Genomic DNA, 20,457 nt, shown 5'->3' with positions numbered 1-20,457 from the left:
TGTCTGTTTGTATGTAATATAAACCCCAAAACTACTTAATGGATTTTCTTGTGATTTTCACTAATAGACTGCGGGATTCACAATGAAGGTTCAGGTATATAATTTGTAATGGATTTTGTGTTAATAAGTTGAAATAGAAAGACAATTGTTATATATAAAAAAAAACTTGGGTCCATCCGTGCGAAGCTAGGTTGGATCCTGATATTTAACCGCTAGTGTTATTACAATATGATTATATGAGATATATATATTTTTAGAACCAGAAGTAGGAAGTATGTTAACACAAATAGCCATTAATAATCACATTACACAGTCATAATTATATTCGCGATCTCAATGTGTCAACTACGAATCTCCCGCCTTTTTTTTTAAAGGGAAGTTGTGTGTCCTGATGCAGATGTTGCTTGCTTATTCCAACAACGGTTATTTGTGTTATAGACTAAATGTTTTTCTATTATGGTCGATTGATTGTTATTTTAAATTAAAGATAATTGTTTTAGAGGTTAACCTACTTCCTACTTCTGGTTCTAAAAATATATATAGCCTGGTATTTAAACATTGTATTACGTTAAAACTGTTAACTTATCGGAACCTCTTTATAGGGGGCAGAGTTACCCCTTTAATCCAGCCCTGTAACAACGAATGCATCTTGTACTTATAATAATCAATTTTGTTTATTTTCAGTGATCGTTCTTCTGTCTGCGGCGTTCGCGTTGAGTCTCATAGGTTCAATATTTTTCTGCTTCACAAACACCATTAATGATGCCATTCTATCTGTAAGTATTTTTAATATCTGAAGTACAATATAAACAACAACAACAGTCTGTAAACTTGCCAGTATGACCTCCTCTCCCTTTAAGGAGAAGGTTATGGAAGATATTCCAATACGCTGTCCCACTGCGATACACATGTGGCAGAATGAAATGAAATTAGACACATGCAGGTTTCCTCACGACGTCTTCCCTCGCCGTTGAATTAACCGCATGAATATTTAGTGGTGCTTGTCTGGGTTTGAACCCCTAATCATCGGTTAAGATGCACGAGTTCTAACCACTGGGCCTTCTCGGCTCTCAAAATACAATATAGAAATTGCTTTAGTCCACAAATTCAACAAACTATTCTTTTCCTTTTCTTGGCTTCGTTCAGTCACTGTTTGAAAGGTGTACCAGGGAAACTAAGGCACAAGAGACTCAGCATCTGAGTCCCTGAGGTTGCCCAGTTACGATGTAAGGGACGGTTTATATCATCGCTCACCCTTCAAATCGGAACACAACACTGCGTACTGTTGTTTAGCGCTAGAATATCTGATGAGTGGGTGGTACCTACCCAGGCGGGCTTGCACAAAGCCCTACCACCAACTGGTATGAAGCAAACTTGAACTCTTAGGCTCCTTTTTGGTTAACACGTAACAACCAATACTCTTAAACGCGACCAACGCCACAGATGACACTAGTTGTCCATAAAAATAATGAGAAATTTTACAATATGTGTATTATTTCTAGAGCATGGTTATAAGGAACAACAGCCTCGCATACTCGATGTGGAGGCGGCCCACGGTCCATCCGCTGATGAAAGTCCACATCTTCAATTACACAAACTGGCAGAGGGTGAAAGATGGTCTGGATGAAAAGCTTAATGTTCAAGATGTCGGACCATTCGTGTACTCGTAAGTACCTTTTTAATAATATTTACGTATAGGTGGTCAAATGGATTACTTTATGGTAAGTGGTCACCACTGGTCATAGATACTGGCGCCGTGAAACAAAACCCAAGAAGAAAGATTCCAATTTGTCAATACTCTACTTGGGAACTAAGATGTTATGACCTTGTGCCTGTATACTGGCTCGTTCACCTGTCAAACTGAATATTACTCTTTGACGGTAGAATATATGATGAGTTGGTGGTACCTAGATGGGTTACCAGTTTTACCAGTAAATATATACAAATGATAAAAATGACTGACGTTAATCGTTAGTAAATATAATTAAATTTCAGTACAGATTTTTTTTGCTAACGGTATTTATTAGTATGCTTGAGACAACTAGAAGTAGAGACAGCAAAAAAATTATTTAGCTTAGATTAGCGATAATTTAATGTGTAATGGCGCTTTCGTGAGTAGATGTTTCTAAAGACAATTAAATCATTTTTGCTATCTATCGTAACAAAAAAATAAATCAATTACAATAATTATTTAATTATCAGCGCCAATTACATTATCATTGTTAAATAATTAATTTTAATTGGTATTGTAATGGTTCGATTGCCTCGTTGGTACAGAGACTAATATATAAGGGAACAGACCCCAAAGGCCCAAGTTCAAATACCCATGTTTGAAAAGGACGGTTTTTTAAAAAGTTTAAGTATTTCTCTTGAGAAACTCTTAGTATTGAATAGAGAAGAGAGATAGAGAAAATAAAGTGCACTTATTTCAATTCATCATCATAAGACTGCGTTCACACTAGCTTGAAAATGCATGCGCATGCTTCGAAAATTTTGGTTATTTATTTATAAATTTCTTATCACCTCTGGTTTTTATGATGCACAAGTATATAGGCCTGTTTGAATCCAGGTTGAAAACAAATCAAAATAAACTTTATTCCAGTAGGCTTTTACAAGCACTTTTGAATCGTCATTTTACAATTAAGCTACCACCGGTGCGGAAAGAAGATTCTACCGAGAAGAACCGGCAAGAAACTTAGTAGTAACTCTTATCCAACAATTAAAAAATACAAAGTCATGTTAGTTAAATACAATTATTTAAATTAATATATCCTGCGTGGAAGTCAACACGTATTAATGGAGTTAATGGACTTTTTTATCATCTATAAAATCTTGTATTGAATAATATGCCTTTTTTACCGATGTGTTTTTTATAAACGATTTGAATTTACAAAACGGCAAAGTTAAAAATGTCTGCGGAATTTTATAAATATAAGTTACTTGTTGAAGACGTCAACATCATGTCACTTGTCAGTTAAGATGACAATCTAAAGATGATTTCATAAACGTTTTATTTATGCTTAGAACAATGTATTTGATTTATATAATATTATAAATGTGAAAGTAACTATGTCTGTTTGTCTATCGCTCTTTCACGATCAAACCATTGAACCGATTTTGATGAAATTTGTTATGAAGCAAATATGAACTGTAAGAAAGGACTTGGAAACTTTTTTGCCTAAAATAAGACAACCAACACCCTAAAACACGAGCGAAACCGCGGACGAATAATAGTTACGAATAAAGATAGCAAACGTAATGATAATAACTATTCAAATTAATTATCTGTAATCAACGAAAATAATTCTGTGCTTAAAACTAAATAATTATAGATCGACACAACTTAGATGTAGCATCGGCAAAATTCGTAAAACCGATCACATCCGAAATAAGTACGCTATCCCAAATTATCAGTATTTATTTCTTATTTGAATATAATCTTTACACAAACGTAATAACTTGTAATATCATATGACCTAATATATTCGTCAATTTGATACCTCGATTTACATGCACTTGCTGTCTCGGGTTGAACTGATGCGAAAATCTATAGCGACGAAAAGCGTCGAATATCGCATGGCGGCGCAAGATCTAATCTTAATGTGGGCAGGATACAGTTTGCGAGGCCCTAGTTTTTTTTTACAGTACTCTGATCCCAATGTTATGTTGTACTTTTTCAAATTTCGTCGCGAGGCCGTTTGCACCACCCACGCCTTACGCCGCCACTGGCTATTTCTATTGCTTGTGTAAATCGGCAGTAATCAGTTTTATTACATTTGCCGATGCTACATCTAAGTTATGTCGTACTATACAAATGCAGATTGCCGATTATTAAAAAAAACGCATTATCACGTAAATAAAAGTACAAGGCGGAAGTATAACCTGCGATTTAATTTAATCACTATTAATTGTCTAGTCCTTTTAACGTCGATTCATAATTAATTAGATATTAAGTAAACATAATTATTGATCACGAAACAGAGCTTTAATTGTTAAATAATAATCCATTAAAGAAAAAAAACAATGCTTTTTTTTGTTTCACGAGTTTACGCAACACAAACAAACACTCGTGTTAATTTTATAAGTAAGAAATACTTGGATCTTTAATTCTAATAGTATACAGACTTAATATTTGGACGTGTGGTGGCCTAGTGGTAAGAACGCGTGCATCTTACCGATACCGATAATAGCGGGTTCAAAACCTCAAAGCAAGCACCACTGAATCTCATGTGCTTAATTTGTGTTTATAATTCATCTCAAGCTCGGTGGTGAAGGAAAACATCGTGAGGAAACTTACATGTACCTAATTTCAACGAAATTCTGCCACATATTCCACCAACCTACATTTAAACAGGTGGAATATGCTTTAAACCTTCTCTTCAAAGTGGGAAATTTACAGGCTGTTACTGTACTGTATATATAACTATATGTATAATTCATGGATACCATGGGTCATATCAACCTTTTCAGCCGGCAAAAACAAGATTTTCTTTGTATATAGACCCTTATTGAACCCGTGTCAAGCCGGAACGTGTTCATTAATAGGGCAGATTATGTAAGAGTAAGGTCTATGTCAAAGAACTTTTTAATGATAATCACGTATATATTTGAAGATATAGAAGACAAATATCTTAAGGTGAAGTGGTTTCAGAAGCTCGCGATCGAATACCAAAACTTACTTATCATTGCGTATAGATATACATATAATAAAATTGGAGTGTCTGTTTGTAATATTAACATAGCCCTTTTTTATTCAATGCATATATACGTATACACGGTACATATACCAAAATAAATTTTTTTACAATTTCTGTCTATTTGTCCGACCGGCTGGACCGATTTTGACGGGACTTTCACTCGCAGATAACTGATATAATAAGGAGTAACGTAGGCTACAATAATATTTTGTTTTGTTAAATTCAAACGCGTTCAAGGTCGCGGGTACAGCTAGTATGAAATAAAAATTCAATGCATTTATGACACAAAAATATTCAAGAATCTTGAAGAAAGGAATGTTTATTTAGGAAACGACACAATTATAAAAATATACAAAAAAAAATAAGAAAGTTAAAAAGAATTCCGTACCTACATTACCTAAGCAGCTTAATCTACAAAAAAAACACAACAAAATAGGAATGAAGATTTAAAAAAAATAAATTTTGGTAGGCAATGATGGTAATTGTGTCCTAAACGGGTGTACCATTCAGATTCCAAGCTGGGTTCCGAAAACCAAACGCTGATTTTCAGTGTTATTTCTAATCTTAGGAAATCGATGTAGGGTTAACAAAACTTTGTACAATAGAAAATAAATTGCAAACTTTTATAAACAAAAAACGAATAGATTTTTAGTGAATGACCATTTTAGAATATTTATTTAACGATTATTTATTTAAGCGGACGAGCATACGAGCCACCTGATGGTAAGCGGTCACCGTCACCCATAGACAATGACGCTGTAAGAAATATTAACTTTTCCTTACATCGTCAATGTGCCACCAACCTTGGGAGCTAAGATGTTATGTCCCTTGTGCCTGTAGTTACACTGGCTCACTCACCCGACCATCAGTATTGTTGTGTTCAGACCGGAACACAACAATACTGAGTACTGCTATTTGGCGGTAGAATAACTGATGAGTGGGTGGTACCTACCCAGACGGGCTTGCACAAAGCCCTACCACCAAGTGATATAAGTCTGTGATATTCACCATGGATCTACGAAAAATGGCGTTTTGATTGTTGACGAAACTGTTTTCGGTATTTTGGAAGTGGAATTAAAGTGTAAACTAGTAGGATCTCACTTTTACTTTACAATCTTTTAGGCAAGAGGAAATGTTTATCGAATTTGACTAGACGGTAACATATGTTATATATGTATATGTTTATGTATATCTGTGCGGACGTCCGTCGGAAGGAAACGAGATATAAACTGTAATCTTAAATTTGTGTTAATTACTTTCCAAAGTTATATCATCAATGTTTTCTAGTCTGTAATAGAATCACACATGTTCTCATTCGCCATTTAAACTGAAAGATTAATAAAAATCTTATTGAAATTGTTATTAGGTGGTATTTACTGTGCAGGGCTTAGGGGTAAGCAGTATAATTACATAACATATACAGCATAAGGGACATAATATAAGGCGCTAACGTAACGTGTGAATTGATTAAGATTTCTCAAAGCGCCTATGTCCGGTGGTGATCACTTACCACCGAGAAGTAAACTATAATATATCACCTATTAACGATTTTAACGTGAGTGAGTGTCTTATTTCATCGAAATCCTGCCACATGTGTATTCCACCAACCCGAATTGGAACAGCGTGGTGGAGTATATTCCAAACCCTCTCCTTAATGGAAGAGGAGGCCTTATCCCAGCAGTGGAAAATTTACAGGCTGTTTTACTTTACTTTTTTCACTAGCAGATAACTAATATAATAAGGAGTAACTTATTGTACAATAATTGTTTTTTGTTAAATTCAAACGCGTTCAAGGTCGCGGGCACAGTTTCTACGAAATAAACCCTTCTTGTATCCTTCCATATTGTAACAATTAAACAAATTTAGAATAAATCAGATATTGTCTTTGTGTTCTGAGATTATTCGTTATTATATTGCTTGTCTTGACGGTTGATGGTGATAGTTGATGGAGATGGTGTCCTGACGTGTGGCCAACATTGATATCAGCTATTACACGGCAGATAGTTAATTAAAATGAGTTTATCTCTTCTTTGACTCAAGCCACACTTCCTATTGCATTTGGTAGCATCGGCGTGAAGAAAATTTCAAGTATTGTCAGCCGGCCTTTTTCTCGTCTGTACATAGAATATCAGGCCTTTGATCACAAATTTTAAAATAAAAATCAGTCAAAATCACTGTGTCGACTATCTGTAACGTAAAGTGCCCTGATGATGATATCCCTTAGGAAGTCTTAGTCTACTCCCTAGGAAGTTACAAAAGAAAACTTTGGAATCCGCCATTGGTCCATGTTACATATTTACCTTTACACTATATATGTAATATATGATATGTTTACAAATGACTGCATAAGTATACAATAGTGCGCGTTAACAGAGATGCACTGAGTAAAACGATAAACTTTTCCCGTGCACCCAAAACAAAACTCAAAACGATATGACAGAAAATCCGTGACTAGAAAGAAGGTCAGAACACAAGACCTAAAGATTTGCAACCATAAGATCAACGAGGCAATGTTTTAAATGGCTAACTTTTAACGTCACAGAATTCGATTTTTAAACCAAACAAATTTATCAGCCAGCTGTTATTGATTCATGGGGTCTTAATTTACTACGACACGCGTTGATCGTAGAACATTTAGGTTATCTTAAATAATATAGTCTAGACTAAACCTTGCGTCACATCTTATCAATCACGCTGTGGGTAACGTCTTATTTTTTAGACTTTAATCATAGCGTCAATACTTATTACGTTAATAATTTGTTTGATTGATATTATGCTGAAGCCCTTAGATTACGTTAATAATATCGCTTAGCAGTAGTCAAGTCAAACTTTAATGGCATCTATTCGATAAATTTATTACTAATTATACCAGGAATTATTATTATTTATATTTATAGTAATTGCTGTTTTAGTCCGTAATCTCGTATGATCTCTTCGCTTACGAAGACAAGTTACGTTAAGTTGTTTTTAAATTAAATACATTTTCCAAATATAATCCGATTTTTCTTGCTGTCTCTTCTCGTAGTCTCACTCACACTAAGACATGTGACCACAAGCGTCACTCACTCATACTAATACGCGCTATTGGTAATTTAACATGGAAGAACACTTAATCAGTGAAAATAAATTATTAATCAAAAATATGACCTACATAATGAAGCTTTTCCTTTAAGAAAATAATTTTAATTCTATTTTTTAACACTACATAAGGTTGTTGAATTTATTTATTTTTCAACAGGCAACACTTAGAAAGGGTAAACGTCAAATTCGAAGGTGACAAGTTGAGCTTTCAAGAACGGAACAATTTCAAATTCCTACCCGATGCGAGTGTTGGGGCTCATTTCGAACAAGTATTTGTTCCAAATCTGCCATTATTGGTGAGTACTTGACATCTGCCATTTTATAAAAACAGTTATAGGACTAAAACTGAACATTCAAGAAAAGAGCGTACTCTCTCCCTCCTTGCTCAAAGGCCGGCAACGTACCTGCTAGCCCCTAATGCTGGAGATGTCCATGGGTGGTGGAAGTCACTTTCCATCAGGTGAGCCTCCTGCTCATCTGCCACCTATCACATAAAAAAAAATAACTCTGAGCTGAGTCAAAAAGTTTTACAAAACAACATAATAAGCTATTTGACAGGTTTTTAAAATCCATTTTATATTATTTAGTATAGGTTAAAGAACCCAGTAAAAGTTGATTTTTTTTATTTCTAGTACATATTTGTCGAAAAATATCATATTAAAAATTCCATATTTAAATAACGCGCGAAAACGCTACTTGGACAATATGGCGCTGCAATGGGGTCGGTGACGTCATTTTGCTGTATTTTAAACTGTGGTACATATAGTAGAAAAGCAAGGTTTACAAGAAAGTGACTTCATCATAAGCCCGGCCAATCAGAAGCGTTTTCTTTCTCGTGACAAACGTTTGAAAAAATGCATTTTTATTTATTGATTTTTGAATAATTTAAGTATTATTTTCAAGTTTCGTTAGTAAATAACCATTTTTAAACTCACAATATACACTGTCATTCTAATTACAATCAATTTATTTTTCGCATTGTCAAATAGCCTTTTGATACAGATGTCACAAAAAGCCCTAAAACTCCACTTTTAAACTAAAGCTAGTTCTAGTTAGTTTTAAGTTATGAATTATTTATAAATATTAATTTAGTAACACTTAATTAAATTTAAGTAAGCAATGTTAAATTCTTATCAATTTATACTTATCGTCAGTTAAATGTTATGGATTTTCGTTAGTTTTATGAAGGAATATTATATGATAAAATAATTAATATGTTTTATCCAGCATACGATTTTAAAAATGGCTTTATCTCTCATATTGTTATATCTTAAACGATATGACCTTCTTGTGATGATAGAAAAATCTTTGTTGAACATCTGTTAAAAGTTTATTAACAACAGGAATATATATATATATATATATATATATATATATATATATATATATATATATATATATATATATAGCCAAGCAGTGGGAATTTACAGGCTGTTGTTGTTGTTGTATGGGGGTTTAAAATTACTGCAATCACCTATCATATTAGCTTTGTGCAGTCGTAAACGAAACCAATATTGATGACGATAATTATAATGATGTTGATTTGATTCGCATCGAACTAAACGAGAAAGAAAACATTGAATGAGTGTTATTTGTTTATGAATGACGCACAGATTAGCAGAATTTCCCCGATATTATAATTAATTAGCTCTTGCACGGTTGCGTATAATGGCTAAAACCGGTTCGAACTGGATTTCGTAAAACACCCTTCAAATTTACTGGAGGAAAATTTGTTTGTCAAAACAGTTGTGTTTCGTAGAATAATCGAACGACAAAAACATCGAGATGACGAAATATAACGAGGCTTCGTTGTAATTTGTACATCGTAGTTAAAAATGTATTTCGTAAATAATTTTTTATCTGTACGGTCTCGTTGAGGTCAAAAATCACGATTAATTCTTAATATGTTTGTAAACATGTAGATAACAATTCGGCCGAATTACGATCATTTAGTTGATGACAAATGAAGGAAGATGTAAGATCAAGGTCAGATAAGAACGTCAAAAATATTTCAGACTAGCGATCTGCCTCAGCTTCGTACGATTGCATTTTATTAATTAAAAAATAATAATGTGCCATCCATATAATTAATACTCTAAAGCACTCTAGCATTGTGTAGCTTTACCATAACCCACATAACTACAGACAAAAAATAGAGTTTTAATTCCGAAGATAATACTCGAGATTAACTCAACAACAACAGCCTGTAAATTCCCACTGCTGGGCTAAAGGCCTCCTCTCCCTTTGAGGAGAAGGTTTGGAACATATTCCACCACGCTGTTCCAATGCGGGTTGGTGGCATACACATGTGGCAGAATTTCTTTGAAATTTGTCACATGCAGGTTTCCTCACGATGTTTTCCTTCAACGCTGAGCACGAGATGAATTATAAAGACAAATTAAGCACATGAATCAGCGGTGCTTGTCTGGGTTTGAACCAGCAATCATCGGTTAAGATGCACGCGTTCTAACCACTGGGCCATCTCGACTCTTCTAACCACTGGGCCATCTCGACTCTAAATATTGCATATGGGGGCATATGTAATACGAATTTTCAAAAAATAACTCTCCTTTCAAGGATCTCTTCGTGAGAAGTATGATGAGGATAGAATCCTGCATTATGCACTGTAGAACATGCTGTGTGTGCTGTGCTCTGTTATAGAGTATCTTGGATTTCTTATTGAACTTTATTTAGGCTATATTACAAAATGTCTTACTTATAACTTAGCTATTGGACTGTTTCTGTTTCTAAATTTTATTTTAAATTTGTATTAAGTAAGTTTTTTCATTGGATATTATTTTTAGTCAATTTTGTGGGAATTTTAAAGAGCGACCTTTAGTACGAATTCGTTCATGATCGAATATGAATTTCCACCAGCGTCCTTTCTGGTCATTTTGTTTCGGTTGCTTTGAAATAAATTCGAAGTTTACATTTTTAATAATTGAACTTCTGTTAAATTAGACACATGCAGGTTTTCTCCCGATGTTTTCCTTCACCGCCGAGCACGTGATGAATTATAAACACAAATTAAGTTAATAAAAATGCAGTGGTGCTTGCACCACTGGGCCATCTCAGCGTTATATATATGCCTTAAAGTAATACAATCGTCAAATTATTTTTTGTATATAGATTACCGATACTAGAATATTTTTTTTTGTTACAGGGTGTTCTTGCCAAAGCGTCTAGCTTGTCATATCTCGTGCAGCTTGCGTTGGCTACGACACTATCATCCGTCGCAAACCATAAGGAGGCCTTCCTGAAACTGCCCGTGCAAAGGTAGCTATTTTATTATTATTATCTATATTCATATTTTGACGACCTCCCTGGTCGAGTGGTGTTTACACCGGTTTTCATGGGTACGCCACTCCGAGGTCCTGGGTTCGATTCCTGGAGTCGATGTAGATTATTATTAGTTTTCTATGTTGTCTTGGGTCTGGGTGTTTGTGATATCGTTACTTCTGATTTTCCATAACACAAGTGCTTTAGCTACTTACATTGGGATCAGAGTAATGTATGTGATGTTGTCTCATATTTATTTATTAATTATTATTAATATTATAAATGTGAAAGTAACTCTGTCTGCCTGTCTGACTGTTTGTCGAACAAACTGCTGAGTCGAATTTGATGATACTTGGTTTGAAGCAAACATGAACTTCAAGAAAATACATAGGCTACGTTGATTTGCCTAACACTAGTAGTGTTAGGCAAATAAACCTAGCCAAGTTTTATAAAAAAAAGCGTATTACTCGATACAACATTTTGTAGATGATAAAAAATGCCTGGAATTAATACCTGTTGACTTCCACGCAGGATATGTTAATTTAAATAATCGTATTAACTAACATGACTTTGTATTTTTTAAATGTTGAAAAAGAGTTTCTTGCCGATTCTTCTCGGTAGAATCTACTTTCCGAACCGGTGGTAGCTTCACTTAATTGTTAATTGACGATTCAAAAGTGCTTGTAAAAGCCCACTCGAATAATGATTATTTTGATTTTGATTTATAACAAAAACAAATACAGGCGAACAGTCTAATAGGAACTGACGCTGTAAGTACTATTAACCATCCATCATGTGACCGAGGTTCGTAATCTTGGTACAACAACAACAGCCTGTAAATTCCCACTGCTGGGCTAAAGGCCTCCTCTCCCTTTGAGGAGAAGGTTTTGAACATATTCCACCACGCTGTTCCAATGCGGGTTGGTGGAATACACATGTGGCAGAATTTTTATGAAATTTGTCACATGCAGGTTCCCTCACGATGTTTTCCTTCACCGCTGAGCACGAGATGAATTATAAAGACGAATTAAGCACATGAATCAGCGGTGCTTGCCTTGGTTTGAACCCGCAATCATCGGTTAAGATGCACGTGTTCTAACCATTGGGTCATCTCGGCTCTAATATAATCTTGGTAACGTAAGATGTTATGACCATTGTGCCTGTAGTTGAGGCTCGTTCAACCTTCAATCCGGAACAAAACAATTCATTAGGCGGCATAAACAAAGTAAAAAATGTAATCAAGTGATTGGTCTTTGCCCATTTATATATAGATTTATATGTATAGTCTGGTATTCCCCGGAGTTACGTCACGAGGTGTTAAAATATTACTAAATATTACGCAAGACTAAATACATATACAAAATTTTGTATGACAACATTACGTACATTGTACATGATATTGCTATGTGGACTATGTTGATTCATTACATGTATAACAAAAACATCGAGAATATATAAGTAGTAGATTTATGACTATAAATTGACTTATGAAAAATGTATGATATATGTATTAACACTATTAAATAACTAGCAACCCGCCCCGGTTTCGCACGGGTGCAATACTGATACAAAACATACTACAGAATTTGTTTATTTACGACATCACATGCAAAGTTCCAAAATCATCCGTGTTTCTTTATTACATTGCCATTGTTCAGTGTATATACAAAAACCTTCCTCTCGAATCACTCTATCTATTAAAAAAACCGCATCAAAATCCGTTGCATAGTATTAAAGATTAAAGCATACACAGTGATATAGGGACAGAGAAAGCGACTCTGCTTTATACTATGTAGGGATATGAATTTGTTATTATCTTCATTAGTATCCTTAACGTCATAACGATACTAAATGGATAAACAAAAATAGTTTTTTTTTTATTATTTAACAGCAGGCTATGAAATTGGCCAGTGATCATCACTAATCATGTACATTGGCATTCTAAACAAAATTAATCATACAAGATTTTAAATTAACATGGCTATTTTTATTATAACAGTTATTTAATGCGGGATATTTTCCATGTTTTTTTTATTTTTAATTGGTTCACGAGTCTCGTGAACAAGACATTCGTAGATAATGTCGAAATATCGAGGTCCATCTAGTAAAAATAAAAAAAACATGGTAAATATCCTGTACTAAGTAATTGTAATAATATCAATCATGTGACATATATATGTGGTCAGGTCGATAACCCTCTACCAATTGACTTTCCAATTCGTGTCAGGAATAGACAGAATATGCCAATAAAGAACATATCCAGAGTACAGTACAGTAACAGCCTGTAAATTTCCCATTGCTGGGTTAAGTCCTCCACTCCTTTTTAGGAGAACATTTTGAAACATATTCCCCCACGCTGTTCCAATGCGGGTTTATGGAATGCACATGTAGCAGAATTTCGATGAAATTACACACATGCAGAAATCTGCGGAGTGAGGAAATCCTCACAATGCTTTCCTTCACCGCCGAGCATGAGATGGATTATAAACACAAATTAAGCACATAGATCCCGAAATCATCGGTTAAGATGCACGCGTTCTAACCACTGGGCCATCTAAGCTCAGAGTATCTTTCGAAAATTTTATGCGCGAATAAAAATTCCGATATTGTGGAGCTTCCATGTGCTATTATGCAGTTCGATAAAATCGATTTTAATTCATAATATTCGAATAGTATATTAAATTGCAACACTGTCGTAACAATGGACCGTTATCTGTAGTTTATCAATTCAATGTTGCACTTTGTAATGAAGATAGTACAACTGTGTTAAAGGGCAAAACGATTGACTCTGATGCTTTGTTAAAAAGTTATTTTAGGAAAAAATTGTCCCCGTTGAAAGGACCAATCTGTATCTGTATATGTATTCGTTATGTTTCTCGCGTATGTAAAATTTCTACCTACCCGTAAATAACAACGTGTTGTTGATATATATATTTTTTTTGGTATTGATTTGCGGACGAGCATACGAGCCACCTGATAAGTAGTCACCATCACCCATAGACAATGACGCTGTAAGAAATATTAACTATTCCTTACATCGTCAATGTGCCACCAACCTTGGGAACTAAGATGTTATGTACCTTGTGCCTGTAGTTACACTGGCTCACTCACCCAACAGACCGGAACACAACAATACTGAGTACTGTTATTTGGCGGTAGAATAACTGATGAGTGGGTGGTACCTACCGAGACGGGCTTGCACAAAGCCCTACCACCAAGTAAATGTTCCTAAGTATCCTCAAAAGGAGAGGAGACTTTAGCCCAGCAGTGGGAAATTTACAGGATGTTGTTGTTGTAAAATTTGGATAGATATGAGCTACTTTCTGTGGGAAAAAAATTGAAAACTGTTTTGGCATTTTCCATTTCTGATAAGGGCTTGTGCCTGTTGCATTTAAGGAAGAAGGTAAATGTGACATCGATTACCATCTATTACTTTGAGGTTTAAATATCATCAAGGCTCTTCTATCTTTACTTACCTCGGCTCTATTGCACCAGTAAATTTATATATTATAACAATTTATTTTAGTAACTGTAATTCATCTCCAGTTACAAAAACTTCATTTAAAGTTTGTTGCCCGTTCGGCCAAGGCTCACAATTATTCTGCACACGAACTTAGCTGGTCTTACCAATGCTTTATTTGCATATGGTAACTTACGACAGGCCGTCAAAGATTCTAAAAACATTTCACAAATTCTGACCTGTATAATAAATTATGAATATTATTAGTTGGTTCTAAGGTTATGTGTTCACCTGTTAGTACAACCCACACATTTATTCTACACCCAAGCAGCACATAGTATTGTTGCGTTCAGTTTGAAAGGTTACTGAGCCAGTGGAAATAAAGGCTCAAAAACATACCATCGAAGAGTCCAAGATTGGAGGTGTGATAATATTGTAAGGGGTAGTTAAAAGAACTAATGTCTTTGGGCGGTGACTATTTACCATCAGGGTTTCCAGTTCGCCCACCAACATCAGACTTAAAATAAGCTTGTTTATTTTGTTTCAGATTCCTTTGGGGCTATGACGACAGCATAATAGATATCGCCAAACCATTTTTAAGCATTCAAGGATTATTGAACTTTGAAAAATTCGGCCTTTTAGTGACTGTAAGTAAAAATTTTAAATTATTATTTTATAATTTCCGAATGTTCGGAATATATCGATAAGTACATATATAAAAGAATCCCTATTTCGATTGGTCACGCCATAGCTTAAGAGCTTTCTAAGACTTTTAAGAAGGTTCTTACGGAAATAAAAATTAAGAAAAATTCGTGGAATCTTGAAAATTTTCACTGTAATTAAAAATAGTTTTTAATTGTAGTATAACTCACACTTAGAATAAATATTGACAAAATAAATTTATAATAAATTTAACATCTGATTGGCTGTTTAGAATATACCTATAGTACGACACAAATTAGATGTAGCATCGGCAAAATTAGTAAAACCGATCACATCCGAATTGGGTACGCCATCCCCAATTTATTAATATTTATTTCTTATGTGAAAATGATCTTTACACAAACGTAATAACTTGTAATATAATATGACCTAATATATTCGTCAATTTGACGCGCCGATTAACATGCACTTGCTTTCTCTGACGAGAGAATCTATAGCGACGAATAGCGTCGAATGGCGCGATAGGGATAGCTACTTCCATTGGTTGTGTAAATCGGCATTAATCGGTTTTATTTTCATTTCATTCCATTTTCCGATGCTATATCTAATTTGTGTCGTACTATACTTAATGTAGAATTTTTATCACTCTGTGCGCTTGCGTTGCGTAAAACTTCACACATGTCAAATTTTCAGAACGCTCCAAAAATGTCTAAATTCAAAAACTGTTTAATTTATTCAGAAGTCAAATACGGTCTTAATCATTTGCAAAAATATAAATGGATTATATAGAATATATAAATTTAATGTGTTTTTTATAATTAAATAATAATTTATAAAATCACCTGGTTCAGACATTGGGTACTTTTAGATATATCTTATATAATCTGTATTATGTCAATTCGATAGTTTCAAGATTTATTTAAAAGGAAAATGAAGCAGAATATATATTATCATCGTGATAAAATATATAGAGTTGAATGTATATCCACACGTGTCTGAATGTACACGTGCTCATCCACATACGGATGTTTATATGTGTGAGTGGGCACTACAGATTAGCTAAAAACTAAATATATGATTTTCTTCCTTTGTCAAACACGTCAAAACTATTTAATCTATCGCTATGAAAATGTGATCTCGCACGTGACATTGGCGAAATAATCTGTGCCCTCTTGGAACAAATAAAAGCCATAATCAAAAAAAAAGAAAATGTGATCAATCTAAGATGTTTCATTGTTTTATGATTTTATTTTTTGGAATACCGGTACTCTTTCCCTCTTTTTTATTCGATTAGTGATAGTATGATTAAAATTGCATAAAATAAAATAATCAAAATCTATGTGCTGATTGAATGATTATGTAAAAATCAGTAACTATCAAGTTTCAATTGTAAAATAAGCTGATTCTTGATATTAATTAGTGGTGATGCTGTCTAATTAACATGGCTATGAAACGACAATAATTTAGGAGTGGAGTCTTCAACCGTCTGATGGTGGGTCTAAAAAGCACCAAAATTAAACATCGTTTATCAACTGCCATGGATCCAGCTGGCTTATCCATTAAGCGAATAACTATAAAAATCAGATTTGGTTCCAGTCAAGCCAAAAATTAGTAAATTAAAAAATCATTGATATGTCTAGTCATTATTATATGCCTGTTATTATAGGGCATTGGCATAGGCAATTGCGTTGTGATAGAAGAAATATATTTAAGGAAACTAGAAAAGGGTGAAGGTAGACTTGCATTGTGTAGGGGCCCATGATTAATCCGGCCACGCGTTTATAGAAACGCGATGTTACACAATTTTTAAATATTTACGATTGTAACCTAACAGTTCAGAACTTACACTAGAAAAAATAGGCACGCTACAAATTTATTATATTAGTATAGGTTACCTCTTTGGTCTAGTAGTTATAAGGTCATCGATCCCAAGTTTGAGGGTTGACACACCAAAATGAGATGATCAAAGGTTAGGTGAGTTGTTCTGTCGAAAAACTCACATTAACAGCCCTGATGATGGAAGTTGACACACATAGCGCGATAGGTCATTAGGTTTGCGCGTGAACTATTTCCGGACGTCGAACTTCTCATACTGAGAGAGAAAGAGAGAGAGAGAGAGAGAGAGAGCAGGCAACAGAGAACACGCATGTGTTTACACACACACTTATGCACCAATATATCTATTGATATTAACAGCCTTTTTTTTTCACTGGAAAAACGCTTTACGCACTTCCCCCACGAGATGGAAAGTGGGGGGGGGGGTGTGGGACTCGCGGTTTCCTGAACGCCTAGTGCGCCCAGGTCCACCGGGTTTACCCACTAAAAAACCAGCGGTACCCTCTCCGTCTTTCGGCGGGCGCCACGGGATCGCTTACGCATGCTACCGTGACTGATATTAACAGCCTTGATCAGAAACTGTCATAACGACATCTTTAATATACATTACTTTCTTATCTGTATTTTAAATGTTTAACTTTTTTTCGTAGAAAAACGGCACCGGCTCTGATCGTTTCACAATCAACACGGGTGAAAATGAAAAGAACAGGATGAATATACTCGAAAGGTTCAACGGCGAACCGGCGCTGCCATACTGGGGAAGCCCTGAGTGCAATAGGTGAGTTTGTAATATAATATTACACGTTTATCGGGAATAACGCTTTTATTTAATCTTTGTAGTGAAATATAAATTAGTATACTTGGTTTTACCGTCAGCGGCTGTGCTATTCTGTAAGAATTCACTTCGAATCTCGCTCGTGGAATATCGACAACTGACCTGTACGCCATTTTGATGCGTGTTTACTTTAAGTGTTTTAATTATTAATTAAAGTCAATGGCGCATAATACGTTCTGACGTTTAATGATCGTGTCCTGAAGTGAGTTTCGAATTTATAACTACAGAACACGTTTATGGTCTTTTCTTTTCTGTGTTTAGATAAGCCTTATACAACCAATAGAAATAGACCCCGCGCCATTCGACGCTATTCGTCGCCATAGATTCTCGCGTCAGTTCAACCCGAGAAAGCAAGTGCATGTAAATCGACGTGTCAAATTGACGAATATATTAAGTCACATGATATTACAAGTTATTACGTTTGTGAAAAGATCATATTCACATAAGCAATAAATATTGATAGTTTGGGATAGCTTGCTTAATTCTTATGTGATCGGTTTTACGAATTTTACCGTTGCTACATCTAACTTGTGTCGTACTATACCTCTAAATGATTAATATTTATATTAATTGTTATATAACGGCTGTATCTGAATCAGGAATACGTTTATATATCAGAGTTCAAAGTTTATCGTGAAAGATAATTATGAAATATTTTACTTTAAATACTTAATTGCGTGTTATTCATAAATTATATTTAATATCTACAAATATTTATATTCATTGATTAAAGTTGTGGTTATATGTAAGTATGTATTGAAAATGAAACATTTCAATAATGTTTTCTACGCAGCTTGTCATTCGAATTTCTTTTTTTTTATTGGCAACACTTTAATAAAAAAAAATTACGTTGAAATAAAAAGTGTTTAAAATAAATGAATTCTTAATATTTTTTCATATCTTAGATAGAGATGGAATGTAGAAATCTTATTATTAATTTAATTATTTGTGATAAAGTAAAAAAAAGTAACAGCCTGTAAATGCCCACGCTGAGCCAGCCCACTGCTGAGCTAAGTCCTCCTTTCCCATTAAGAAGAGGGTTTGGAACATATTTCACCACTTTGTTCCAATGCGAGTAGATGTCAGCGAAGCTCGCAAATACAATATACATATTTTTAAATATCACTTTATACTGTAAATAGACTTTACAACACTGTAAGAGTTAACGTAGTATGTAGTTTAACTCCAATACTCAGTTGACAATCATTATATTTTTTCGAAATATAACTTGAAACAGAATTTTCAAAAAACCCGCTCCCCGCGGCGGCGTCGCCACGATGGCCGTTTCGAATGCCGCGCGCCACCAAGCGGCCACTAGTGTGACCAGTTGATAAAAACATTTTATTAGTAAAACTATCTCACATTGCCCGCAATTATTAAAGAAAACCTTACAATAGAGATCAACTTTTTTAATTAATTTTGTGTCTACTGAAATAGCTCTAACATAAAAAACAGATTTCTATCTTTCTATATCTCGCTATAAGAAGTTTTTAACATATCTGACCGAAAAATTTTTTTCTTATTCTCATTTAATTACGCAACACAGCATATCGATATACTGTATGTTAAATATAATCTAATAACAATTGTTATTATAAAAACTAAATTGGTAAAAAAAGTATATTATTCGATACAAGTTTTTATAGATGAAAAAAAAAGCGTGGAGTTAATACCTGTTAACTTCCAAGCAGGATATATTCATTTAAATAATTGTATTAACTAACATGATTGTGTATTTTTTAAATATTGAAAAGGAGTAACTACTGAGATTCTTGCCGGTTCTTCTCGGTAGAATCTGCTTTCCGAACCGGTGGTAGCGTCACTTAATTGTAAAATGACGATTCAAAAGTGCTTGTAAAAACCTACTTGAGTAAAGTTTATTTTGATTTTGATTACAATTGTATAGGCGCGCCCTTATGTATATGTGCCGGCACTAATCAAGTCTCGGAAAATATGTCGATCTGCAATTGAAAACAATTAATAAAATTATACTTTTAATTTCAGCATAGAAGCATCGGATGGAACAATATTCCCGCCATCTCTACTTGACAGAAATTCAACTCTATACGTCTTCTATCCGAATTTGTGTCGACGTCTGCCGTTTAAGTTCATTAAGGAAGTGGAAGTAAGTTTTTTTTTAACTACACCCCATTGCTATAAAGCAAGATTATTTCGCCAATGTCACGTGCGAAGGAGAAGAGTTTCCTCTCTTTCACACTCAAAGCGAGTTTAACTTGACAATTTATTATGTTACACAACCCATTTGTTACCTGTCAAAATGACAATTGCGTTTCGTTACCTGTCAAAATGTCAATTGCGTTTCGTTACCTGTTAAAATGCCAATTGCGTTTCGTTATTGCTAATTGATTAAATTCCAAATTTGAAAGATTGCAAACACTTATTTTAATATTAATTTTTTTTGTAAAGGTAGGGGACGGTATAAAGTTAATGCGATACGGAATGCCTGAAGATGTCTTCGATGCCCCTGATAGCAATCCAACGAATCAGTGCTACTGTCAAATAGACAGTGGGGAATGTCCCCCACGGGGCATAATCAACGTCACTGAATGCGCTATGGGTAAGTGTATGACTTATGACGTACGAAA

The 20,457-nt window shown here is 34.4% G+C and overlaps 1 protein-coding gene across 1 annotated transcript in view; it reads left to right on the top strand.

Moving 5' to 3' along the window:
• LOC124541952 (scavenger receptor class B member 1-like) overlaps nucleotides 1-20,457 on the top strand; it is a 36,477-nt gene that overhangs the window by 13,019 nt on the left and 3,001 nt on the right. Inside the window, exons 2-9 of the mRNA XM_047119890.1 lie at nucleotides 685-776; nucleotides 1,503-1,666; nucleotides 7,936-8,074; nucleotides 10,942-11,054; nucleotides 15,065-15,164; nucleotides 17,667-17,794; nucleotides 19,856-19,976; nucleotides 20,279-20,429. Of these exons, the coding sequence (XP_046975846.1) occupies nucleotides 685-776; nucleotides 1,503-1,666; nucleotides 7,936-8,074; nucleotides 10,942-11,054; nucleotides 15,065-15,164; nucleotides 17,667-17,794; nucleotides 19,856-19,976; nucleotides 20,279-20,429 (1,008 nt within the window). The remainder of the gene's footprint in view (nucleotides 1-684; nucleotides 777-1,502; nucleotides 1,667-7,935; nucleotides 8,075-10,941; nucleotides 11,055-15,064; nucleotides 15,165-17,666; nucleotides 17,795-19,855; nucleotides 19,977-20,278; nucleotides 20,430-20,457) is intronic.

The sequence above is a fragment of the Vanessa cardui genome, chromosome 29 (genome assembly GCF_905220365.1).
Source record: "Vanessa cardui chromosome 29, ilVanCard2.1, whole genome shotgun sequence".
In the NCBI taxonomy this organism is placed as follows: domain Eukaryota; kingdom Metazoa; phylum Arthropoda; class Insecta; order Lepidoptera; family Nymphalidae; genus Vanessa; species Vanessa cardui.
This window is presented reverse-complemented; position numbering and strand designations above follow the sequence as displayed.